At 40.3% G+C, this 22,453-nt stretch overlaps 1 protein-coding gene and 2 non-coding genes across 3 annotated transcripts; 1 reads left to right on the top strand and 2 right to left on the bottom strand.

Annotated features, from left to right (window-relative positions):
* Nucleotides 1–3,186: 3,186 nt before the first annotated feature.
* On the bottom strand, nt 3,187–18,762 carry vgll2a (vestigial-like family member 2a). Its single transcript, XM_053337108.1, is given in 6 exon segments — nt 3,187–3,230; nt 6,454–6,577; nt 6,579–6,770; nt 6,772–6,947; nt 15,459–15,732; nt 18,685–18,762. Coding segments are annotated over 6 exon segments (888 nt in total).
* Nucleotides 18,763–20,824: 2,062 nt separating this feature from the next.
* On the bottom strand, nt 20,825–20,896 carry trnah-gug (transfer RNA histidin (anticodon GUG)). Its single transcript has one exon. It is a non-coding gene; the product is annotated as a tRNA-His (tRNA).
* A 277-nt stretch (nt 20,897–21,173) lies between these two features.
* trnah-gug (transfer RNA histidin (anticodon GUG)) lies at nt 21,174–21,245 on the top strand. Its single transcript has one exon. It is a non-coding gene; the product is annotated as a tRNA-His (tRNA).
* The last annotated feature ends 1,208 nt before the right edge of the window (nt 21,246–22,453 follow it).

Here is a 22,453-nt window from a genome sequence, read left to right as displayed (position 1 = left end):
GGTTGCAAACAGGAAATGTAGATTATAGCTGCAAATCATTATCTGAATCTGTATTTGTATTTTAATGACGTAATAATAATAAAAGGAGTTTTAAAAAATGCAGAGTGGATTTGGTGATTAGCAGATCAAAATGCATCTAGACATCTAAATTAAAGTTGGATAAAAAAATAGACATCTAAATTATAAAATGTCAGAATAAATATAAAAAAATGCTCATTAATTAACCCGAAAAAATAACCAGATTATTAATTTTCTGTCAATTTACTTCTCAACATTTAGTTCCTCTTCTAATGTTTCCATCTTTAAAGGACCAGTGTGTGTAATCTAGGCTCCATTGGGCAGAAATGGAAATATAATATTGATAAGTGTGTTTTAATTAATGTTTAATCACTTAAAATAAGAATCATTGTGTTTTTGTTAACTTATAATGAGCGGGTCCTCTTCTTCAGAGGCCGCCATGTTTCTACGGTAGCCAGAAGGGACAAACCAAACTCAAATTCCTCCTAAACGCTTGGCGGAGAAGGAGGAAGGAGAGTTTATTCAGTTAGCTGCAATTCTCAATCTCACCACTAGATGTCTCTTAATCCTACACACTGCTCCTTTAACCCTCCTGTTGTGTTCGAGTCAAGGAAGGGAGGAAGAAGGAAGGAAAGGAGGGAGGGAGGGAGGAAGGAGGGAAGGAAGAAAGGGAGATGGAAGAAAGGAAGGAAGAAGGAAGGAAGGAAAGGAGGGAGGAAGGAAGGAAGGAAAGGAGGAGGGAAAGAAGGGAAGGAAGGAAAGGAGGAAAGAAGGAGGGAAGGAAGGAAGGAAGGAAGGAAAGGAGGAAGGAAGGAAGGAAGGAAAGGAGGAAAGAAGGAAGGAAGGAAAGGAGGAAAGGAGGAAGGAAGGAAGGAAGGAAAGGAGGAAAGAAGGAAGGAAGGAAAGGAGGAAGGGAGGAAGGAAGGGAGGAAGGAAAGGAGGAAAGAAGGAGGGAAGGAAGGAGGAGGAAGGAAGGGAAGGAAGGAGGAAGAAGGGAAGGAAGGAAAGGAGGAAAGAAGGAGGGAAGGAAGGAAGGAAAGGAGGAAGGAAGGAAAGGAGGAAGGAAGGAAGGAAGGAAGGGAAGGAGGGAAGAAGGGAAGGAAGGAAAGGAGGAAAGAAGGAGGGAAGGATGGAAGGAAAGGAGGAAGGAAGGAAGGAAGGAAGAAAGAAGGAAGGAAGGAAAAGTCAAAACAGATGGGTCAATTTGACCCGGGAGCACAACAGGAGGGTTAACATTTTAACACATTTAAAACACTAATATTATTATCATTAATTTATCTTTATTGTTTCTGCTTCTTCTGCTCTCTGAGGTAAAATTATGATTTCTGTTTAAATGTGAACCAGAAGACTAAAATAATCTCCTTTTATCTTTTTTAACCAGATTCAGCAAAGACGACTTTTTTGAGCTGCAAGTCACCAAATCAGTGTTGTTGCTATAGTTGTTCTTTTATTTTGAAAGGGTCACAACAGAGCAAACATGGATGTTGGAGTGAATCTGTGTGAACGTGGCACAAACTGAGCTCCAGTCTTATTCTACTGTCTAGCACACTACAGTTTTTGCAGATAGTGAAGAAGAACTCATTCTCGCCGCCAAATTAAACTTCACAAAGAAAACACATTTGTTCATTTTGCAAGAATTTAATACTTGATTTCTTATTTTTTCATGATCGTCCTGATGCTTAGTGTGTGTGTGTGTGTGTGTGTGTGTGTGTGTCTCTGTGTGTGTGTGTGTGTGTGTGTGTGTGTGTGTGTGAAAATCGGACAGTTTTATTTTTTATAGCTGTGCTTAGACTGAGTGTGTCTCTCTGTGTGTGTGTGTGTGTGTGTGTATGAGTGTGTCTGTGTACATGTGTGTGTGTGTGTGTCTCTGTGTGTGTGTGTGTGTGCATCTGTGTGTCTGTGTGTGTGTGTCTCTGTGTGTGTGTGTGTGTGTATCTGTGTGTGTCTCTGTGTGTGTGTGTCTCTGTGTGTGTGTGTGAGTGTGTCTGTGTACATGTGTGTGTGTGTGTGTGTGTGTGTGAAAATCGGACAGTTTTTTTTATAGCTGTGCTTAGACTGAGTGTGTGTCTCTGTGTGTGTGTGTGTCTCTCTCTCTGTGTGTGTGTGTGTGTCTCTCTCTGTGTGTGTGTGTGTCTCTCTGTGTGTGTGTGTGTGTGTGTCTCTCTCTGTGTGTGTGTGTGTCTCTCTCTCTGTGTGTGTGTGTGTGTCTCTCTCTGTGTGTGTGTGTGTCTCTCTGTGTGTGTGTATGAAAATCGGACACAGTTTTTTTTTTCATAGCTGTGAAATCATGACTTCATCTTTTCTTTTTTTTTATATCAGTTGAAAACAACGACCAAAAACTAATTTAATTTAAAAGAAGAGGTCTTTCCTCTTTGTCTCGGTTGACTTTGAACTCTGAACCTCTCATTTCACCGTCGGCTGCCAGTTGAGTTTTTTTTTTCTTATTGTTGTTGCAGTGTGACTTCTTCCAACACCAACACGACCCCCCCCCCCCCCGCCCCCTTTTTTTTTTTTTTTTTTCTCCTCCAGCAGCCATAACACTCCCAGTGTCTGTAGCCCAGTTGTCCCAGTGAGCCGAGTCCTGCCAACTCCTTCCAAGCGCTCGTCTCTTTTAGAGTTTAGAGTTTGACAACACATGTGTCTCCGTCCGTCTGTCCGTCTGTCCGTCCGTCCGTCTGTCCCTCCGTCCCTCCTCCTCGCAGACTTATCCCACTTTAGGAATGTGTTGTCCCCCTGCCTGTTACAGAAGCACAAAGGGTCCTGTCTTTGTCCACATCCGTCAAGATCAGATTCTCCTTACTCCTTACTCTCTCTCTCTCTCTCTCTCTCTTTAGCGAGTGAGTCCATCCAGTCTTTTCTTTTTCTTTTCTTTTTTTTTTCATAGTTTTTTTTTTTGTGTGTTGCTTTTTTTCGCTTCTCATCAGCCGGCGTTCAGCTGCTGCACAGTCCTCCGTAACACAGAGCTGCAAGTAGACCAAGAAGCCGTTACAGCACAAGAACTGCCGTCAATCAGTCAGTCAGTCAAATCCCAGCAGCAGCAGCAGCAACACAGAGAGAGAGGAAAGGAGAGAAGAGGAAAGGGAAAAAAAAGAGAGGAGGAGAAGTAGAAGGAGTAGGAGAAGAAGAAGAAGAAGAAGGAGAAGGAGTGTTGGGAGGTTTGCAGTCTTTTTAAAACCAATACAAATCCTTGGTCTTATCCTGTGTCTGCAGACCTGAGAGTGAAGAAGAAAAGGAAGGGAGGAAAAGCAAGAAAAAAAAAGAGAGATTAGAAAAAATGTTTTGTTGATTTTAAAAAAAAAAAAAAAATCACCCGAGGGCAGACGGAGGAGGGAGGAAGGGAGGAAGGGAAGGAGGGGAAGGAGGGAGGGAGGGAAGGGAGGGAAGGGAGGAGGATGAAAGCAAAGACAGCAACAGAAAAAAGAAAAAAAAAAGGAAGTTGACAGCTGGTGTTAAGGCGCTGATTGACAGTCAGTTTGTTGGTAAGTTGATCTGAAGCAGAGAAACAGACTCTCAGTGACTGCTGCAGCTTTTCACACTGATTCTGTTACTTTGTTAGCGACACACGATGCTAACGCAGAGAGAGAGAGAGAGAGAGGGAGAGAGGGAGAGGGGGAGAGAGAGAGAGAGGGAGAGAGGGAGATAGACAGAGACAGAGGGAGAGGGAGAGAGAGACATAGAGAGGGAGAGAGAGAGACAGACAGAGAGAGAGAGAGAGGGAGAGAGAGAGGGAGAGAAGGGGAGAGAGAGAGAGAGAGAGAGAGAGAGAGAGAGGGAGAGACAGAGAGAGGGAGAGAGAGAGAGACATAGAGAGAGAGAGGGAGAGAGAGAGAGAGAGACAGAGACAGAGAGAGCGAGAGAGAGAGACATAGAGAGGGAGAGAGACATAGAAAAGAGAGGGAGAGAGAGAGAGAGACAGACATAGAGAGAGAGAGAGAGGAATAATAATAATAAGGAAGGTAGGAAGGAAGGATGGAAGAAAGAAGTAAGTAAGGAAGGAAGGTAGGAGGGAGGAGGATCCTCCCTTCCTTCTTTCCTTCCTTTCCTTCCTTCTGTCCTTCCTTTCCTTCCTTCTTCCTTCCTTCCTCCCTCCCTCCTTCTCTTTCTTTCTTCCCCCTACCTTCCTCCCTTCCTTTCCTTCCTCCCTTCCTTCCTTCCTTCCTTCTTTCCTCCCTCCTTCTCTCTTTCTTTCCTCCCCCCACGTCCCTCCCTTCCTTCTTTCCTTCCTTTCTTTCTTCCTTCCTCCCTTCCTGTTTTCCTTGCTCCTTTCCTTCCTAACCTTCCTTCCTTGACTCGAGGACAACAAGTCTGGTTCTGTTGCCAAAAAATTAAAACCTGAAGAGTTCCTCCCTTCCTTCCTCCCTTCCTTCCTTCTTTCCTCCCTCTTTCTCTCTTTCTTTCCTCCCCCTTATGTCCCTCCCTTCCTTCTTCCTTCCTTCCTTCCTTCTTCCTTCTATCCTTCTTTCCTTGTTGGGTTTCTTCAAAATTAAACCTGAAGAGTTCCTCCCTTCCTTCCTACCTACCTTCCTTCTTTCCTCCCTCCTTCTCTCTTTCTTTCCTCCCCCTACGTCCCTCCCTTCCTTCTTCCTTCCTTCCTTCCTTCTTTCTTCTATCCTTCTTTCCTTGTTGGGTCTCTTTAAAATTAAAACCTGAAGAGTTCCTCCCTTCCTTCCTTCCTCCCTTCCTTCCTTCTTTCCTCCCTCCTTCTCTCTTTCTTTCCTCCCCCTACGTCCCTCCCTTCCTTCTTCCTTCCTTCCTTCCTTCCTTCCTTCTTTCTTCTATCCTTCTTTCCTTGTTGGGTCTCTTCAAAATTAAAACCTGAAGAGTTCCTCCCTTCCTTCCTTCCTTCCTTCCTTCCTTCCTTCCATCCTTCTTTCCTCCCTCCTTCTCTCTTTCTTTCCTCCCCCTACGTCCCTCCCTTCCTTCTTCCTTCCTTCCTTCTTTCTTCTATCCTTCTTTCCTTGTTGGGTCTCTTTAAAATTAAACCTCCCTTCCTTCCTACCTTCCTTCTTTCCTCCCTCCTTCTCTCTGTCTTTCCTCCCCCTACGTCCCTCCCTTCCTTCTTCCTTCCTTCCTTCTTTCTTCTATCCTTCTTTCCTTGTTGGGTCTCTTTAAAGTTAAAACCTGAAGAGTTCCTCCCTTCCTTCCTTCCTTCCTTCCATCCTTCTTTCCTCCCTCCTTCTCTCTGTCTTTCCTCCCCCTACGTCCCTCCCTTCCTTCTTCCTTCCTTCCTTCTTTCTTCTAGCCTTCTTTCCTTGTTGGGTCTCTTCAAAATTAAAACCTGAAGAGTTCCTCCCTTCCTTCCTTCCTTCCATCCTTCTTTCCTCCCTCCTTCTCTCTTTCTTTCCTCCCCCTACGTCCCTCCCTTCCTTCTTCTTTCCTTCCTTCCTTCCTTCTTTCTTCTATTCTTCTTTCCTTGTTGGGTCTCTTTAAAATTAAAACCTGAAGAGTTCCTCCCTTCCTCCCTTCCTTCCTACCTTCCTTCTTTCCTCCCTCCTTCTCTCTGTCTTTCCTCCCCCTACGTCCCTCCCTTCCTTCTTCCTTCCTTCCTTCTTTCTTCTATCCTTCTTTCCTTGTTGGGTCTCTTTAAAATTAAACCTCCCTTCCTTCCTTCCATCCTTCTTTCCTCCCTCCTTCTCTCTTTCTTTGCTCCCCCTACGTCCCTCCCTTCCTTCCTTCTTCCTTCCTTCCTTCTTTCTTCTATCCTTCTTTCCTTGTTGGGTCTCTTCAAAATTAAAACCTGAAGAGTTCCTCCCTTCCTTCCTTCCTTCCTTCCATCCTTCTTTCCTCCTTTTCTTCTCTCTTTCTTTGCTCCCCCTACGTCCTCCCTTCCTTCTTCCTTCCTTCCTTCCTTCCTTCCTTCTTTCTTCTATCCTTCTTTCCTTGTTGGGTCTCTTCAAAATTAAAACCTGAAGAGTTCCTCCCTTCCTTCCTTCCTTCCTTCCATCCTTCTTTCCTCCCTCCTTCTCTCTTTCTTTCCTTGTTGGGTCTCTTCAAAATTAAACCTGAAGAGTTCCTCCCTTCCTTCTTTCCTCCCCTACGTCCCTCCCTTCCTTCTTCCTTCCTTCCTTCTTTCTTCTAGCCTTCTTTGCTTGTTGGGTCTCTTTAAAATTAAACCTCCCTTCCTTCCTACCTTCCTTCTTTCCTCCCCCTACGTCCCTCCCTTCCTTCTTCCTTCCTTCCTTCTTTCTTCTATCCTTCTTTCCTTGTTGGGTCTCTTCAAAATTAAACCTGAAGAGTTCCTTCCTTCCTTCCTTCCATCCTTCTTTCCTCCCTCCTTCTCTCTTTCTTTCCTCCCCCTATGTCCCTCCCTTCCTTCTTCCTTCCTTCCTTCTGTCCTTCCTTCTTTCCTTGTTGGGTCTCTTTAAAGTTAAAACCTGAAGAGTTCGGTTTAGAACCTGCTCAAATAAAGATTGATCGTGTACTGATGTTTAATACCTGTGTCCATGTTGAGTCCGATCTCCGCGCCGGCTCCCGTGAAAGTCCCGCTCCACCCGGACCCCGACCCCGACCCCGACTCCCCCTTCCCCCCGATGTCACACGGCGAGGAGCTGGGCCCCCGGTACCGAGCTGCCGGACGTCAGCCGGTGATGAGACCTGACCGACGGCACCAGCAGCGAGCCGTAGCGCGGGTCGAACGCCGCTCCGTACATCTCGTGCACGCCCGGACGAGGATACGCCGAACTCTGGCCCCCTAGTGAGTACGGGTGGTGGTGGTGGTGGTGGTGGTGGTGGGACGGGTGCCAGGCGTCCGGGGCTGGGCTGGTGGAGGTGGCTGTGAAGCGAGGCGGAGGAGTACGGGTCGGAGGGGAAGGAGAGCTCTGAGTGAGGAGCGGAGAGAGCGCCGCCCAACGTGGAGGAGACGGACGGCTGGTAGGAGCTGTTCCAGAAAGATGGAGGGAAACTTCTTTGGCTCATCGGGAATGCTCCGTCTGCAAAATACAACACGGTCAGACCGAAGAGGAAGATTATTTATATTAGAAAGATTTTATTTATGTTATACAAATAGTGAAAAAGTAAAAAAGGTAAAATGAAATAACGAAATAGAGAATGTTTTAGTCATAATGTTAAAACTTGGGTTGGAAAATAAGAGTTTGTTAAGAACCTTCCTGTTGTCCTTGAGTCAAAGGAGGAAGGGAGGAAGGAGGAAGGAAGGTAGGGGGAGGAAGGAAGGAAGGAGGAACGAAAGACAGAGAGAAGGAGGGAGGGAGAAAAGAAGGAAGGGACGAAGGAAAGAAAGGAAGGAAGGAAAGAAGAAGAAGGAAGGGAGGGAGGTAGGGGGAGGAAGGAGGGAGGAAGGAAGGATAGAAGAAAGGGAGGAAGGAAGGGAGAAGGAGGGAGGAAAGAAGGAAGGAAAGGAACGAAGGAAGGAAGAAAGATTGAGGGAGAAAGGAAAGAAAGAGAGAAGGAGGGAGGGAGGAAAGAAGGAAGAAGGAAGGGAGAGAGGAAAGAAGGAAGAAAGGAAGGAAGGGTAGAAGGAAGGAAAGAAGAAAGGAAAGAAGAAAGGAAGAAAGAAGGAAGGAAGGAAGAAGGAAGAAAGAAGGAACAGTTAAATCAGACGGGAAGGTTAAGAAACTTTTATCACAACGTCTACTTGAAAGCTTTTAAGGAAGTTTTATATCCATAATCTCATTTAAAACTACTTTCTCTTATTATCTTCTTAAATGTGAGTTTCTTCTTATTTTCTCTGTTTTATATGAATTTAAAAGGATTATTTTTGGATTTTAGAGTTTAGACCTTGCAGAACTGAGGTTGAGTCCTTCTTGACCTTTAGAAATAAGAGTTTGTTAATAAACTCTCATCACAAGGTCCAACTGCAGCTTTCTATTTAAAGCTTTCAAGGAAGTTTAGCATTAATAAAATCTCATTATAAAACTATTCCTCTTAAAAATGTGTCTTTTAGTGACGTATGAAGGGAGGAAGAAGGAAGGAAGGGAGGGAGGGAGGAGGAAAGGATGGAAGGGAGGAAGAAAGGAGGGAAGGAAAGAAAGAGGGGTAGGAAGGAAGGAAGGAAGGAGGGAAGGGAAGAAGGAAGGGAGGGAGGAAGGTAGGAAGGGAGGAAGAAGGACGGGAGGGAGGAAGGTATGAAGGGAGGAAGAAGGAAGGAAGGGAGGGAGGGAGGAAGAAAGAAGGAAAGGAGGGAGAAATGGAGGGAGGAAGGAGGAAGAAGGGATGGAAGGGAGGAAGGAGGGAAGGGAAGAAGGAAGGAAGAGGGGAAGGGGGGAAGAAGGAAGGGAGGAAGAAGGAAGGAAGGGAGGGAGGGAGGAAGAAAGGATGGAAGGGAGGAAGGAGGGAAGGGAAGAAGGAAGGGAGGGAGGAAGGTAGGAAGGGAGGAAGAAGGACGGGAGGGAAGGAAGGTAGGAAGGGAGGGAGGAAGAAGGAAGGAAGGGAGGGAGAAATGGAGGGAGGAAGAAGGAAGGAAAGGAAGGAGGGAAGGAGGGAGGAAGAAGGAAGGAAGGGAGAAAGGGAGGAAGAAGGAAGGAAGGGAGGGAGGAAGAAAGGATGGAAGGGAGGAAGAAAAGAGGGAGGAAGGGTGGAAGAAGGAAGGAAAGGATGGAGGAAAGAAGGAAGGAGGGAGGGAGGGAGGAAGGAAAAGAGGAAGGGAGGAAGGAAAGGAAGGAAGGAGGGAGGGAGGGAGGGAGGGAGGGAGAAAGGAAAAGAGGAAGGGAGGAAGAAAGGAAAGAAGGACAGAGGAAAGAAAGGAGCGGAGGAAGGAAGGAAGGAAGGAAGGAAGAAAGGGGGATGGAGGAAGGAAAGAAGGAAGGGAGGAAAGAGAGAGGAAGGAAAGAAAGAGAGAAGGAGGGAGGAAAGACAGATGGAAGGAAGGAAGGAAGGAAGGAAGGAAGGAAGGAAGGAACAGTCAAAACAGACTGGGTCAATTTGACCCAGGAGGACGACGTGAAGGTTAAACATCCATGAAAAGAGATTTAATAAAAAAGCACAAAACCTGGCTGTTTGATTGACCCCCCGCCAAAATAAAAGAGGGGGGGGGGGGGGGGGGGGGGATAATGCCAAAAAAAGACATTTATCCTTTTATATGTCTATCCTTTATTTCCATGAATGAGGTTTTTAAATGAAATGTTACTTCAGCAGCTGACATCTTTGAGACCGATAATAATAATTAAAGCCGCAAGCAGCGATGAACGGGAGGGGCGGAGGGCAGAGGGTTTACATGGTCAGCGCTCGAGCCCTAATAATAACAAAAGAATCGCCAATTAACTGGACGTCAAAGAGAAATTCACCTCGGCTCGACGGGAGAGACGAAATGTCACGTCATTCATATTACTGACAATACGCAGCGAAGATAAACTGACCCCAAAAAAAGGAGAAATAAAAGAAAAAAAAATCACCAATCTGAAATCTGAGCTTTGCAAGGTTTTTCCCATCGTTACATAAAATACCTGAAAATTAAGTTTTTCATGCAGGAAAAAAAAGGAAGGAAGGGAGGAAGGAAAGGAGGGAGGAAGGAAAAGGAAAGAAGGAGGGAGGGAGGGAAAAAGGAAAAGAGGAAGGGAGGAAGGAAGGAAGGAAAAAAGGACAGAGGAAAGAAAGAAGGGTAGGAAGGAAGGAGGGAAGGAAAGAAAGAGAGAAGGAGGAAAGAAGGAAGGAAGGAAGGAAGGACGGAAGGACAGAAGGACAGAAGGAAAGGGTGAAGGAAGGAAGGAAGGAAGGGAGGAAGAGAGGAAGGGAGGAAGAAAGGATGGAAGGGAGGAAGAAAGGAGGGAAGGAAAGAAAGAAGGATAGAAGAAAGAAGGAAGGGAGGAAGGGAGGGGGAGGAAAGAAAGAGAGAAGGAGGGAGGAAGGAAGGAAGAAGGAAGGGAGAAAGGAAGGGGGTAGGAAAGAAAGAGAGAAGGAGTAAAGAAGGAAGGAAGGAAGGACGGAAGGACAGAAGGACAGAAGGAAAGAAGGAAGGGAGGAAGGGAGCAAGGAAGGGAGAAAGGAAGGGAGGAAGGTAGGGGGGAGGAAAGAAAGAGAGAAGGAGGAAGGAAAGGAAGGAAGGAAGGAAGGAAGGAAAAGTGAAATTCTCTCCATCTCATGGTCTCATTCCTCTCAGAGCTGCTCGGCAGGAATTCATTGTTTTGTTTGACTTTATGATTTCCATCAAACCAAGGCCAAACTAAAACTAAATATACCCCCCCCCCCCGACCCCCTCACCCGCCCCACCCCCCCTTTTTTTCTTCCCCTCTTTCTGTTGATACTAAATGTGTGTTAACGAAGAAAAAAGGGAGAAAGAAAGAAAGAGAGAAAGAGAACAACAGCAGCTTAGTTTAAAACTCATTTTCATTCAAGGGCCACATACATTAAAAAGATGGAGGGAAAGAAGGAAGGAAAAAAGAAAGAAAGGGAAGAAGGAAGGAAAACAAGACAGGAAGGAAAGAGGGAAGGAACGAAGGAAGGAAAGAAGGAAAAAAGAAAGAAAGAAAGGGAGGAAGGACAGAAGGAAGGAAGGAAGGAAGGAAGGACAGATGGAAGGGAGAAAGGAAGGAAAAGAAGATGGGAAGGAAAGATGGAAGGAAGGAAGGAAAAAAGAAAGAATGAAAGCAAGGGTCTTCCCTTGATTGATGGAAGACCGATGGAAGAAAGGAAGGAAGGAAGGAAGGAAAAAGAAAGAAAGAAAGAAAGGGAAGAAGGACAGATGGAAGAAAGGGAGGGAGGAAGGAAGGAAGGAAGAAAGAAAGGAAGGGAAGAAGGACAGATGGAAGAAAGGGAGGGAGGGAGGAAGGAAGGAAGGAAGAAAGAATGAAAGAAAGGGAAGAAGGACCGATGGAAGAAAGGGAGGAAGGAAGGAAGGAAGGAAGGAAGGAAGGAAGAAAAGAAAGAAAGAAATAAAGAAAGAAAGGGAAGAAGGACAGATGGAAGAAAGGGAGGGAGGAAGGAAGGAAGGAAGGAAGGAAGGAAAAAAGAAAGAAAGAAAGGGAGGAAGGACAGAAGGAAGGAAGGACAGATAGAAGGAAGGAAAACAGACAGGAAGGAAAGTGGGCCGGCTTGGACCCCTCGGCGGCCCAGTTCTGGCCCACGGGCCTCATGTTTGACACCCCTGCTCTACATGAAACCATTGAACCTTGAACCTTTACATTCAGCTCAGGGTCAAAGCTTGGTTTCATTTATTTTACATTTAAAAGCTGGAAAAGCAAATTATACACATTTCTACCAGCTGGACTTCTCTTCTTCTCTTAATGTGACCCACTGTGCACAAAAAACAGAAATAAAATGCACTTTTTAAAAATTATTGTGTATTTTTATATATGTAAATGTACAAATATGACTATAAAATGTGAACCTGGAGCATAAAATAGTGATTTTTAATGTGAATGAGTGTAAAAACTAATTATAAATCAGAATATGAACAGCATGTAAAGGGTTAAATCCAGTTTTATACAGATTAGTTCTATTTTTAGGAGAGTTTTTATGACGTTTCTGCATAAAAATGAAGCTTAAAATGATCAAAATGCTTTTTATCTAATAGAATATAAACTGCTGTAGATGCACTTTTATTTTGAAAGTCTTTTTTTGGGGAAAAAGTGAAATTAAAAGACACTGAAAAGCAGATTTTTGATGCAGCAGACGTCAAAACTCCAAAGCAAATTGTGAATATTTAGTTTATTAAATTTGTAGTTTTTCTCTATTTTTTTGCATCTGAATAATCAAACATGTGAAGATGATGAAGATGATGAAGATGAAACACTTAAGCTTCACTCTAAGTCTGTGGAGACACTTAGTTTAGATTTAAATACAGTTTTATTCACATTTATTCTGTTTTTAGGAGAGTTTTTATGACGTTTCTGCTTAAAAATGAAGCTTAAAATGACCTAAATGCTTTTTATCTACTAGAATATAAACTCTTGTAGATGCACTTTTCTTTTTTTTTGAGTCTCTTTGCAGGAAAACTGTCACATTAAAAAATACTGAAAAGCATTTTAAGCTACAGCCTCACACATCCAGAGCAAACTATCAAGACTTAATTTATTAGATTTATAGATTTTCTCTGTTTTTGGGTTTTTTTGCATCTAAATCCTCAAACTAGTGTCATCATGTAAAGACTGTTTCTAACATTTCTGCATAAAAGTAAAACTTAAAATCACCTAAATGCTTTCTCCTCTACTGATATGATCACTGTTGTAGAAGCTCTTTTCTTTTTTTAAGTCTTTTTTGCAGGAAAATGTTGAAATTGAAAGCAAAAAAAAATCAGTTAAAGATGTGAAACCAGCAGCTTCAGTCAAAAATACAGAAGATTTTATTCATTAAATTTATAGTTTTACTCTATTTTTTTGCATCTAAATTCTAGTTTTTCTAACATTTCTGCATAAAAATAAAACTCAAAATCATCTAAATTGTTATAGAAGCACTTTTTCTTTTTTTTAAGTCTTTTTGCAAGAAAACATTGAAATTAAAAAACACTGAAAAGCAGTTTAAGCTTCAGTCTGAATGTGCAACATGCATCAAAACTCCAAAGCAAACTATCAATATTTTCTTTTTTAGATTTATCATGAAGACTGTTTCTAACATTTCTGCAGAAAAGTAAAACTCAAAATCACTTAAACTGTTATAGAAGCATTTTTCTTTTTTTTAAGTCTTTTTGCAGGAAAACATTTAAATTAAAAGAAACTGAAAAGCATTTTAAGCTTCAGTCTGAATGTGCAAAAAGCATCAAAAAATTCAGATTTAATTGATTAAATTTGTACTTTTTTGTGTTTCATTGCATCTTAAATACTCAAACATGTGAAAAACTGTTTTCAGGGAATTTTTGCAACATTTCTGCATAAAAGTGAAACTCTAAATCACCTACATGTTGTTTCTCTACTCATATGAACACTGTTATAGAAGCTCTATTCAGTCTTTTTTGCAAGCTTCAGTCTGAATGTGCAAAAAGCATCAAACATCCAAAGCAAACTATCAATATCTTCTTTTTTAGATTTATCATGAAGACTGTTTCTAACATTTCTGCAGAAAAGTAAAACTTAAAATCACTTAAACTGTTATAGAAGCATTTTTTCTTTTTTTAAGTCTTTTTTGCAAGAAAATGTTGAAATTAAAAAACACTGAAAAGCAGTTGAATGTGCAAAAAGCATCAAAAAATTCAGATTTAATTGATTAAATTTATAGGTTTTTTTCTATTTCATTGCATCTTAAATACTCAAACATGTGAAAAACTGTTTTCAGGGAGTTTTTGCAACATTTCTGCAGAAAAGTAAAACTCTAAATGACCTAAATGTTGTTTCTCTACTCATATGAACACTTATAGAAGCTCTATTCAGTTTATCAGTCTTTTTGCAAGTTTCAGTCTGAATGTGCAACAAGCATCAAACATCCAAAGCTGTCAATATCTGTTTTTTTTGTGAAGACTGTTTCTAACATTTCTGCAGAAAAGTAAAACTTAAAATCACTTAAATTGTTATAGAAGCATTTTTTCTTTTTTAAGTCTTTTTGCATGAAAATGTTGAAATTAAAAGAAATTGAAAAGCAGTTTAAGCTTCAGTCTGAATGTGTTTCTTTGCATCTAAATACTCAAACATGTGAAAAACTGTTTTCAGGGAGTTTTTGCAACATTTCTGCATAAAAGTAAAACTCTAAATGATCTAAATGTTGTTTCTCTACTCATATGAACACTGTTATAGAAGCTCTATTCAGTCTTTTTTACAAGCTTCAGTCTGAATGTGCAACAAGCATCAAAACATCCAGAGTGAACTGCAAAGATCTGTTTTTCTGTGAAGACTGTTTCTAACATTTCTGCAGAAAAGTAAAACTTAAAATCACTTAAATTGTTATAGAAGCACTTTTTCTTTTTTTTAAGTCTTTTTGCAAGAAAAACATTTAAATTAAAAAACACTAATAAGCAGTTTAAGCTTCAGTCTGAATGTGTTACTTTGCATCTAAATACTCAAACATGAAGAATTTTTGCAACATTTCTGCAGAAAAGTAAAACTCAAAATGATCTAAATGCTTTTTTCTCTACTGATATTTTTGCAGGAAACAGTTTGCAGCTGAAGCTTCAGTCTGATCGTGCAACAAGCATCAAACATCCAGAGTGAACTGTCAATATCTTCTTTTATAGATTTATGAGTTTTTCTGTTTTTTTGTGAAGACTGTTTCTAACATCTCTCAAGATTCAGGATGCTTTATTTGTCAGTCATCATGTCAGACATGTGCAGAAAGTAAAACTCAAAATCACCTAAATGCTTTTTCTCTACTGATATGAAGCACTTTTCTTTTTTTTAAGTCTTTTTGCAGGAAATCGTTGAAATTAAAAAACACTGAAAAGCATTTTAAGCTTCAGTCTGAATGTGCAACATGCATCAAACATCCAGAGCAAACTGTCAATATCTTCATTTATAGATTGATGGTTTTTTGTGAAGACTGTTTCTAACATTTCTGCATAAAAGTAAGACTCAAAATCACCTAAATGCTTTTCTCTACTTTTCTTTTTTAAGTCTTTTTGTAGGAAAAATGCCAAAAAAAGCAAGAAAAATCTGTTTAAGATGAGAAACCAGCAGCTTCAGTCTGAATCTGCAACAAGCATCAAAAATACACAAGATTTAATTCATCAAATTTATAGTTTTACTACATTTTTTGCATCTAAATTCTAGTTTTATTAACATTTCTGCATAAAAGTAAAACTTAAAATCACTTAAATTGTTGTAGAAGCATTTTTCTATTTTAAGTCTTTTTGCAGGAAAATGTTGAAAACCTTCAGACAGCAGACTGTGAATATCTAGTGGATTAAATTTGTTCTTTTTCTCTTTTTTTTTTGCATGTACATCCGACGAGGTGAAGCTCCTGACTCCGTGCTCGTAACACTAACTTATCATCCAGCTCAAAAACACACAACCTCAATCTACACACATTTATATATCACACACACACTCTCACACCAGAGCTGCTAACTATAAGAGCTCTTCATCCTCTAAAAAGCTGTTTCCTACTCTGACACACACACACACAGAGACACACACACACACACACACAGAGAGAGACACACACACACACACACACACACACACACACACACACACACACGGAGACACACACACACACAGAGAGAGAGAGACACACACACACACACATGGAGACACACACACACACAGAGAGAGAGAGACACACACACACAGAGACACACACACACACACACACACACACACACAGAGAGAGACACACACACACAGAGACACACACACACACACACACACACAGAGACACACACACACACACACAGAGAGAGAGACACACACACACACACAGACACACACACACACACACACACAGAGAGAGAGACACACACAGAGACACACACACACACAGAGAGACACACACACACACACACAGAGAGAGAGACACACACACACACACAGAGACACACACACACACACACAGTGACACACACACACACAGAGAGACACACACACACACACACACACACAGAGAGAGACACACACACACACACACACCTCTTACGGCCTTGTGGCTGGTGGAAGCTGAAGCCGGGTAAGCGTTGGGTTGGCTGAGCGCTCGGCTGAAGTGTTCGTCCACCACGGCGCTGATGTCTCCCTGGAAGTAGGTGAACAGGACGCAGCGGGAGCTCAGGTACTCGGCCCCCGGAGGCAGATCCTTGTCCTCCTCTTTGATGGCCAGGGCACCCGAGGGACCGGCGGGACCGAGCCGGCCGCCGCTGCCGCTGCCGCCGTCCTGGGGGTCTTGCATTTTGGAATACAAAGCCAGTTTCTGAGAAGGACATGCAGATGTTTTATTGGAGTGTAACTTCTGATGCCATGCTCATATTTAAATGCAGATTTATATTTTAAAGACAGAAAAAAGCCTTTATATCTGATTCCAGGACTCTCTCCAATAGTTCAACTTCTGCTACCACTCACATTTAGATGCATTTTTATATTTTTTTATATTTTAGAGACAAAAAAAGCCTTTAAATCTCATATAAATCTGCTTCTAGGACTCTCTCTATAGCATTCATAATAGTTTTTTAATATTTTAAAGACAGAAAAAAGCCTTTAAATCTGATTCTAGGACTCTCTCTATAGCATTCATAATAGTTCAACTTCTGCTGCCACTCACATTTAGATGCATTTTTATATTTTTTTATATTTTAAAGACAGAAAAAAGTCTTTAAATCTAATAAATCTGATTCTAGGACTCTCTCTATAACATTCATAATTATTCAACTTCTCCTGCCACACAATATTTAGATGCATTTTTATATCTTTTTATATTTTAGAGACAATAAAAAGCTTTAAATCTGATTCTAGGACTCTCTCTATAACATTATTACATACATAATTGATTACATAATTGTTCACCTTCTCCTGCCACACAACATTTAGATGCATTTTTATAGTTTTTTATATTATAGAGACAGAAAAAGCCTTTAAATCTGATTCCAGGACTCTCTCCAATAGTTCAACTTCTCCTGCCACTCACATTTAGATGCAGATTTATAGTTTTTTAATATTTTAAAGACAGAAAAAAGCCTTTAAATCTCATAAAAATCTGATTCTAGGACTCTCTCTATAACATTATTACATACATAATTGATTACATAATTGTTCACCTTCTCCTGCCACACAATATTTAGATGCATATTTATATATATATTTTTTTTTATATTTTAGAGACAAAAAAAGTCTTTAAATCTCATAAATCTGATTCTAGGTCTCTCTCCATTACATTCATAATTGTTCAACTTCTGCTACCACACAATATTTAGATGCATATTTATATTTTTTTATATTTTAAAGACAGAAAAAGCTTTTAAATCTGATTTCAGGACTCTCTCCAATAGTTCAACTTCTCCTGCCACACAATATTTAGATGCATATTTATATTTTTTAATATTTTAAAGACAAAAAAAGTCTTTAAATCTCATAAATCTGATTCTAGGACTCCCTCTATAACATTATTACATACATAATTGATTACATAATTGTTCACCTTCTGCTACCACACAATATTTAGATGCATTTTTATAGTTTTTAATATTTTAAAGACAGAAAAAGCCTTTAAATCTCATATAAATCTGCTTCTAGGACTCTCTAACTGTTAATTTATATGCAAACTGGCACATATAATATAAATATACATGCACACTGTTGCACATAAAGTTGGAATAAACTATTTTTTATTCTTCTGCATGACATTGTGATTCATTCTTCATATATATAAATCAAAATTGCATTGATAAATCTCATTGCAGCTGGTTAAAAGGTGATTAATAATGTGTTTAAATATAAAAATAAAAAGAGGAAATGTGTCTAAAAACTAAATTATTCTAACAGTGTAAATTAAAAAAAGTCAAATTGTAATCCTCTAAATCAACATTTCCTTTTTTTTTTTTTTAAATGAACACTCACCTTTTTTAATTTGAACTTATATTACAGTTTAAACTGCAGCACACACACACACACACACACACACACACACACACACACACACACACACACACAGTAAGCAGCATTTTATTAGGGACACCTGTTCAATGCTACGGCTCGGCTATAAATTCCTCTTTTATGAAGCTTATACATTTTGGGTTTGGTGATAATTCTGCTTTAATATGAAAGGTCATGTAATAGTTCCTCTTATATTTCGCCTTTTTTTTAACAGATTGGACAAAATAATAGGAACATTTTTAAATATAAGGCTCTCCAGTCTGCACCCAATGTCTCTTATTTATTGTAATATTGCATAAACTGCTCTTTAAAAATGCTTTAAATATAATTAATGAATCATAATGAACAGGTAATAGTGTAATAGTGTAATAGTGGCTGCAGCAGCATACATATATATATATTTATTTTTATGGGTGCTGCTGCTGTGTGGCTGACAGACTAAGTGAGTTTTGGCACTATGTGAAATATGCCTCTGCTGGATGTTGACTGAGAGGTTTTAAGAGAGTTTAAAAAAAAAAAAAAAAAAAAAGAAAAAAGGCTCTTTATCAGGTTTAAGAGTAAATATTCACACAGTGCTTGAAGCCGCTTCCAGACACTAATGTGACTAAAGTGAAGGGAATGCATGTGTTAGGTGTTATATTACATGTTAGAATTACACTATACTTTATATTAATGCATAAAAAATAAGCATTAATTTAAATCCTGTATTAAAGGATATATATATAAGCTAAATAAGCATTATGATTTTACATTAATTAGACTTTTAATTCATTATAATTATATTTTTTTAATCAGTTTTAGCTTTAAAAATACAATAAATCACTTTAACTTTATTAAAGCTCATTTGTAATGATTATTAATGTGGGAAATAACCTTTAAATATTATTAATAAATATAATACCATGCTTTCAATGTGACTTTTTTCCATTTCTGACTGACTAAAATTAGCTCTGAGAGACGCACAAACAATCTGTTTACGCTCGGGCTGAAGTTAAAGTCTCTAAATAAAGTTCTTAACATGAATATAATGAACATTTTCTGGATATATAACAAATAAAAATCATAATGGAAGTTGTAATAGTTGAGGAATAAAGTTTTATATATTACGCATATTACGCATAGTTGAGTGTTTAAACGGCTTTAGCAGCTAAAGGCAGTTTAATCGCTAATAATTAACGTTTAATTAAGTTTTAATTGTTGGTAATTAAAGTTTTAAGCTCTTATAAACAGATTTTTATATAAAGGTATAATTTTTAAATAAGCAATGAATCCATACCTGGTGGTGATACGGGCTGTAGGAGCTGAAATAAGGCTGAGGACCAAACACTTGGTACATCACATCCAAGCAGCTCATGGCGAAAAAAAAAAAAAAAAAAAAAAAAATCACGGAGAGGAAGAGCCAAGCTTCATTTAGAGAGCATGAAGAGGAGTCTGTTAGAGACGGAGAGGAATCAGTAAGTAATCCCTGCAGCAGCGGCGGAGGTGGAGGAGGTGGAGGAGGTGGTGGAGGAGGAAGAAGAGGAGGAAGAAGAAGAAGAAGAAGGAACACTTTGGAGAGAGTGTCTGTGCTGCGCTGCGCTCTTTACGCACTGGACTGAGGCCGGTGCGCACTGAAGGACTGAAGGGAAACTCCTCCACTCTCCCCTCTCCACTGTTACCCCCCCTCCCCCCTCTCTCCCCCCCCTCCACCCCCCCCCTCTACTCCCTCCCCCTCCTCCTCTATGCAAGCATGACACCTCCCTCCAGCCAATCAGAGCCCGAGCTCCACCTCTGCTTTAACCCTTTATTGGCCAAATAATTATATTTGGTAACTTCTGTAAATATCCCAAAATATCCTTCCTTCTTTCCTTCTTTCCTTCTTTCCTTCCTTCCTTCCTTCCTTTCCGTCCTCTTTTCCTTTCTCCCTCCCTCGTTCCTTATTTCCTCTGTCCTTCCTTCCTTTCCTTACTTCCATCTGTTCTTCCTCCCTCCCTCCTTCTCTCCTCCCTTCCTTCTTTCCTTCCTCCGTCCTTCCTTCCTTCCTTCCTTCCTTTCCTTACTTCCTTCCGTTCTTCCTCCCTCCCTCCTTCTCTCCTCCCTTCCTTCTTTCCTTCCTCCATCCCCCTTTCTTCTTCCTTCCTTCCTTCTTTCTTCCCTTCCTCCCTCCCTCCTTCTCTCTTTCCTTCCTTCCTTCTTTCCTTCCTTCCTTCTTTCCTTCCTTCCTTCCTTCCATCCTTCCTTCCTTCCATCCTTCCTTCCTTTCAATGAGTGTCCTATAAAGAGTTAAAGCACTTTACATTTTAATCTTTCATTTGCACTCTTTGTCCTTTTAATGATTTTAAAGCTAATTTATTATTTTATGCTGCAATCTTATATTTAATGCTCTATTCTAGTATTTTATTTCTCTCTTTCTATTCTTCTGTACTTTTTATTATTAGTGTGTGTGTGTGGGGGGGGGGTATTTGTACTTTACTGTAGTACAGTTTGAAGTACTTGTACTTCTCTGTGATACAGTTTGAGGTACTAGTACTTTACTGCAGCAGAGTTTGAGGTACTAGTACTTTGCTGTAGTACAGTTAGAGGTACTTGTACTTTACTGTAGTATAGTTAGAGGTACTTGTACTTTACTGTAGTACAGTTTGAAGTACTTATACTTTACTGTAGTACAGTTTGAAGTACTTATACTTTGCTGTAGTACAGTTAGAGGTACTTGTACTTTACTGTAGTATAGTTTGAGGTACTTGTTCTTAACTGTAGTACAGTTTGAGGTACTTGTACTTTGCTGTAGTACAGTTTGAGGTACTAGTACTTTGCTGTAGTACAGTTTGAGGTACTTTTACTTTACTGTAGTACAGTTTGAGGTACTAGTACTTTACTGTAGTACAGTTTGTGGTACATGTACTTTACTGTAGTACAGTTTGAAGTACTTGTACCTTACTGCAGTACAGTTTGAGGTACTAGTACTTTACTGTAGTATTTCCATGTGATGCTACTTTCCTCTCTGCATACTACATCACTCATAATACTGCAGTACTTTTACTGTAGTCTAGTAGTTTTTCTCACACATCTTTCACTTGTAATGGAGTATTTTTACTCTGCTTAAGTGGTACTTTCACTTCCTCCACCCATTGTGTAAGACTTTCAGCTCTTTCCTGGATCCCTCAAAATACTGCCTGGTAGAGGTGGTGCCTTTGATTGACAGGTGACACTTGGTAGGGGGCGGGGCTTCAGCGTTTGGGAGCAGAGAAAGAGGCTGATTTTTACACAACTTTGAAGCCTAATTTCATATATTTGGTGATTTTTTTTAATCATTCAAATTTGGCAGGGTGGTTAACAACACACTTTTCTGTAGTATGTCAAACTCAGAACACATTTATTCTTACTTTACACAGACTTTAAGGGTCTCATTCGAGGATATTTTGGTCTCCTCAAAATACTGCCGTGACCCGGATTCGAACCGGGGTTGCTGCGGCCACAACGCAGAGTACTAACCACTATACGATCACGGCGAGCTGTGCTTCAGATGGGGCTCATGAGACCTCACACAGAGATACTTCACTCCTGTATTAGTCAAGATATTCAAGATATTCAAGATATTGGGTGAAAGGTGATATACGGGTGAGGATATTAAAGTTAGTGTCACTACAAATTCAGGCGCAAGATAAAATAAGGATTAAAGTTTGTGTAACTTTCACCTAATATCTTGAATATCTTAAATGTCTCTACTAATACAGGAGTGAAGTATCTCTGTGTGAGCTCTCACCTTTCACATCTGAAGTATAGCTCGCCGTGATCGTATAGTGGTTAGTACTCTGCGTTGTGGCCGCAGCAACCCCGGTTCGAATCCGGGTCACGGCAGTATTTTGAGGGGACCAAAAATATCCTCGAATGAGACCCTTAAAGTCTGTGTAAAGTAAGAATAAATATGTGTTCTGAGTTTGACATACCACAGAAAAGTGTGCTGTTAACCACGCTGCCAAATTTGAATAATTAAAAAAATTGCCAAATATATGAAATTAGGCTTCAAAGTTGTGTAAAAATCAGCCTCTTTCACTGCTCCCAAATGCTGAAGCCCCGCCTTCCTGTTTAAGGGTTATATTTATATATTTTTATTTTTTTATTATGAATGATGCACTGACTGGTGAGCACTTTAAAATGTCATTGTACTTGTGACAATGACAATAAAGATCTATTCTATTCTTAAGGTCAGGATATTCAACAAAAACACACACACGTAACTTCAGCTTTACAATATAAGTCTTAAACTGTTTTATTCTAATGCGTCTGAACCTGTAACAGCAGCAGCTCCAGCGTTTCTAACCACGGAGGAACCGAGCGTCGTCTGCAGGTTTTCCCTCCAAACCGAAGACTCGAGTGATTTCTCTGATTAGTTCCTCCTCTGTGGCTGAAAGTGTGTTAATCAGTGAAATCACCTGTGAAGTGTTTGTTTGGAGGGGAAACCTGCAAACATCTCCATCGCCTGAGTAACTGTGTGTAAATCTCTCTCTGTAGTGTTGTGATGTATATTAGTGTGATTTCAAAGTTTACAGCATTACATGAATAACTGTAATCTTATTTACTGCTAAACGTCTGATGCTATAATACAAAAGACATAAATGATTGTATGTTACAGTTGTGTACAGTCACTATATTACTATGTTTTATTTTTACAGCTATAATATTACTACTGTAAATATAAACCCATTAAACTTAGTCTAATTAATTTTATCGTAAATTTAATGTTCAACTACACAAAATTGTTCAATTTTAGCATCGGAAAAGGTGTCCTCCCTCCCTTCCTTCCTTCCTCCCTTCCTCCCTCCCTCCTTTCCTTCCTTCTTCCTCCCTCCCTCCTTTCCTTCCTTCTTCCTCCCTCCCTCCTATCCTTCCTTCTTCCTTCCTCCCTCCCTCCCTCCTTTCCTTCCTTCCTCCCTCCCTCCCTCCCTTCCTTCCTTCCTCCCTCCCTCCTTTCCTTCCTTCTTCCTTCCTCCCTCCCTCCCTCCCTCCTTTCCTTCCTTCTTCCTTCCTCCGTCCCTCCCTCCTTTCCTTCCTTCTTCCTCCCTCCC

The sequence above is a fragment of the Scomber japonicus genome, chromosome 17 (assembly GCF_027409825.1).
Source record: "Scomber japonicus isolate fScoJap1 chromosome 17, fScoJap1.pri, whole genome shotgun sequence".
In the NCBI taxonomy this organism is placed as follows: Eukaryota; Metazoa; Chordata; class Actinopteri; order Scombriformes; family Scombridae; genus Scomber; species Scomber japonicus.
This window is presented reverse-complemented; position numbering and strand designations above follow the sequence as displayed.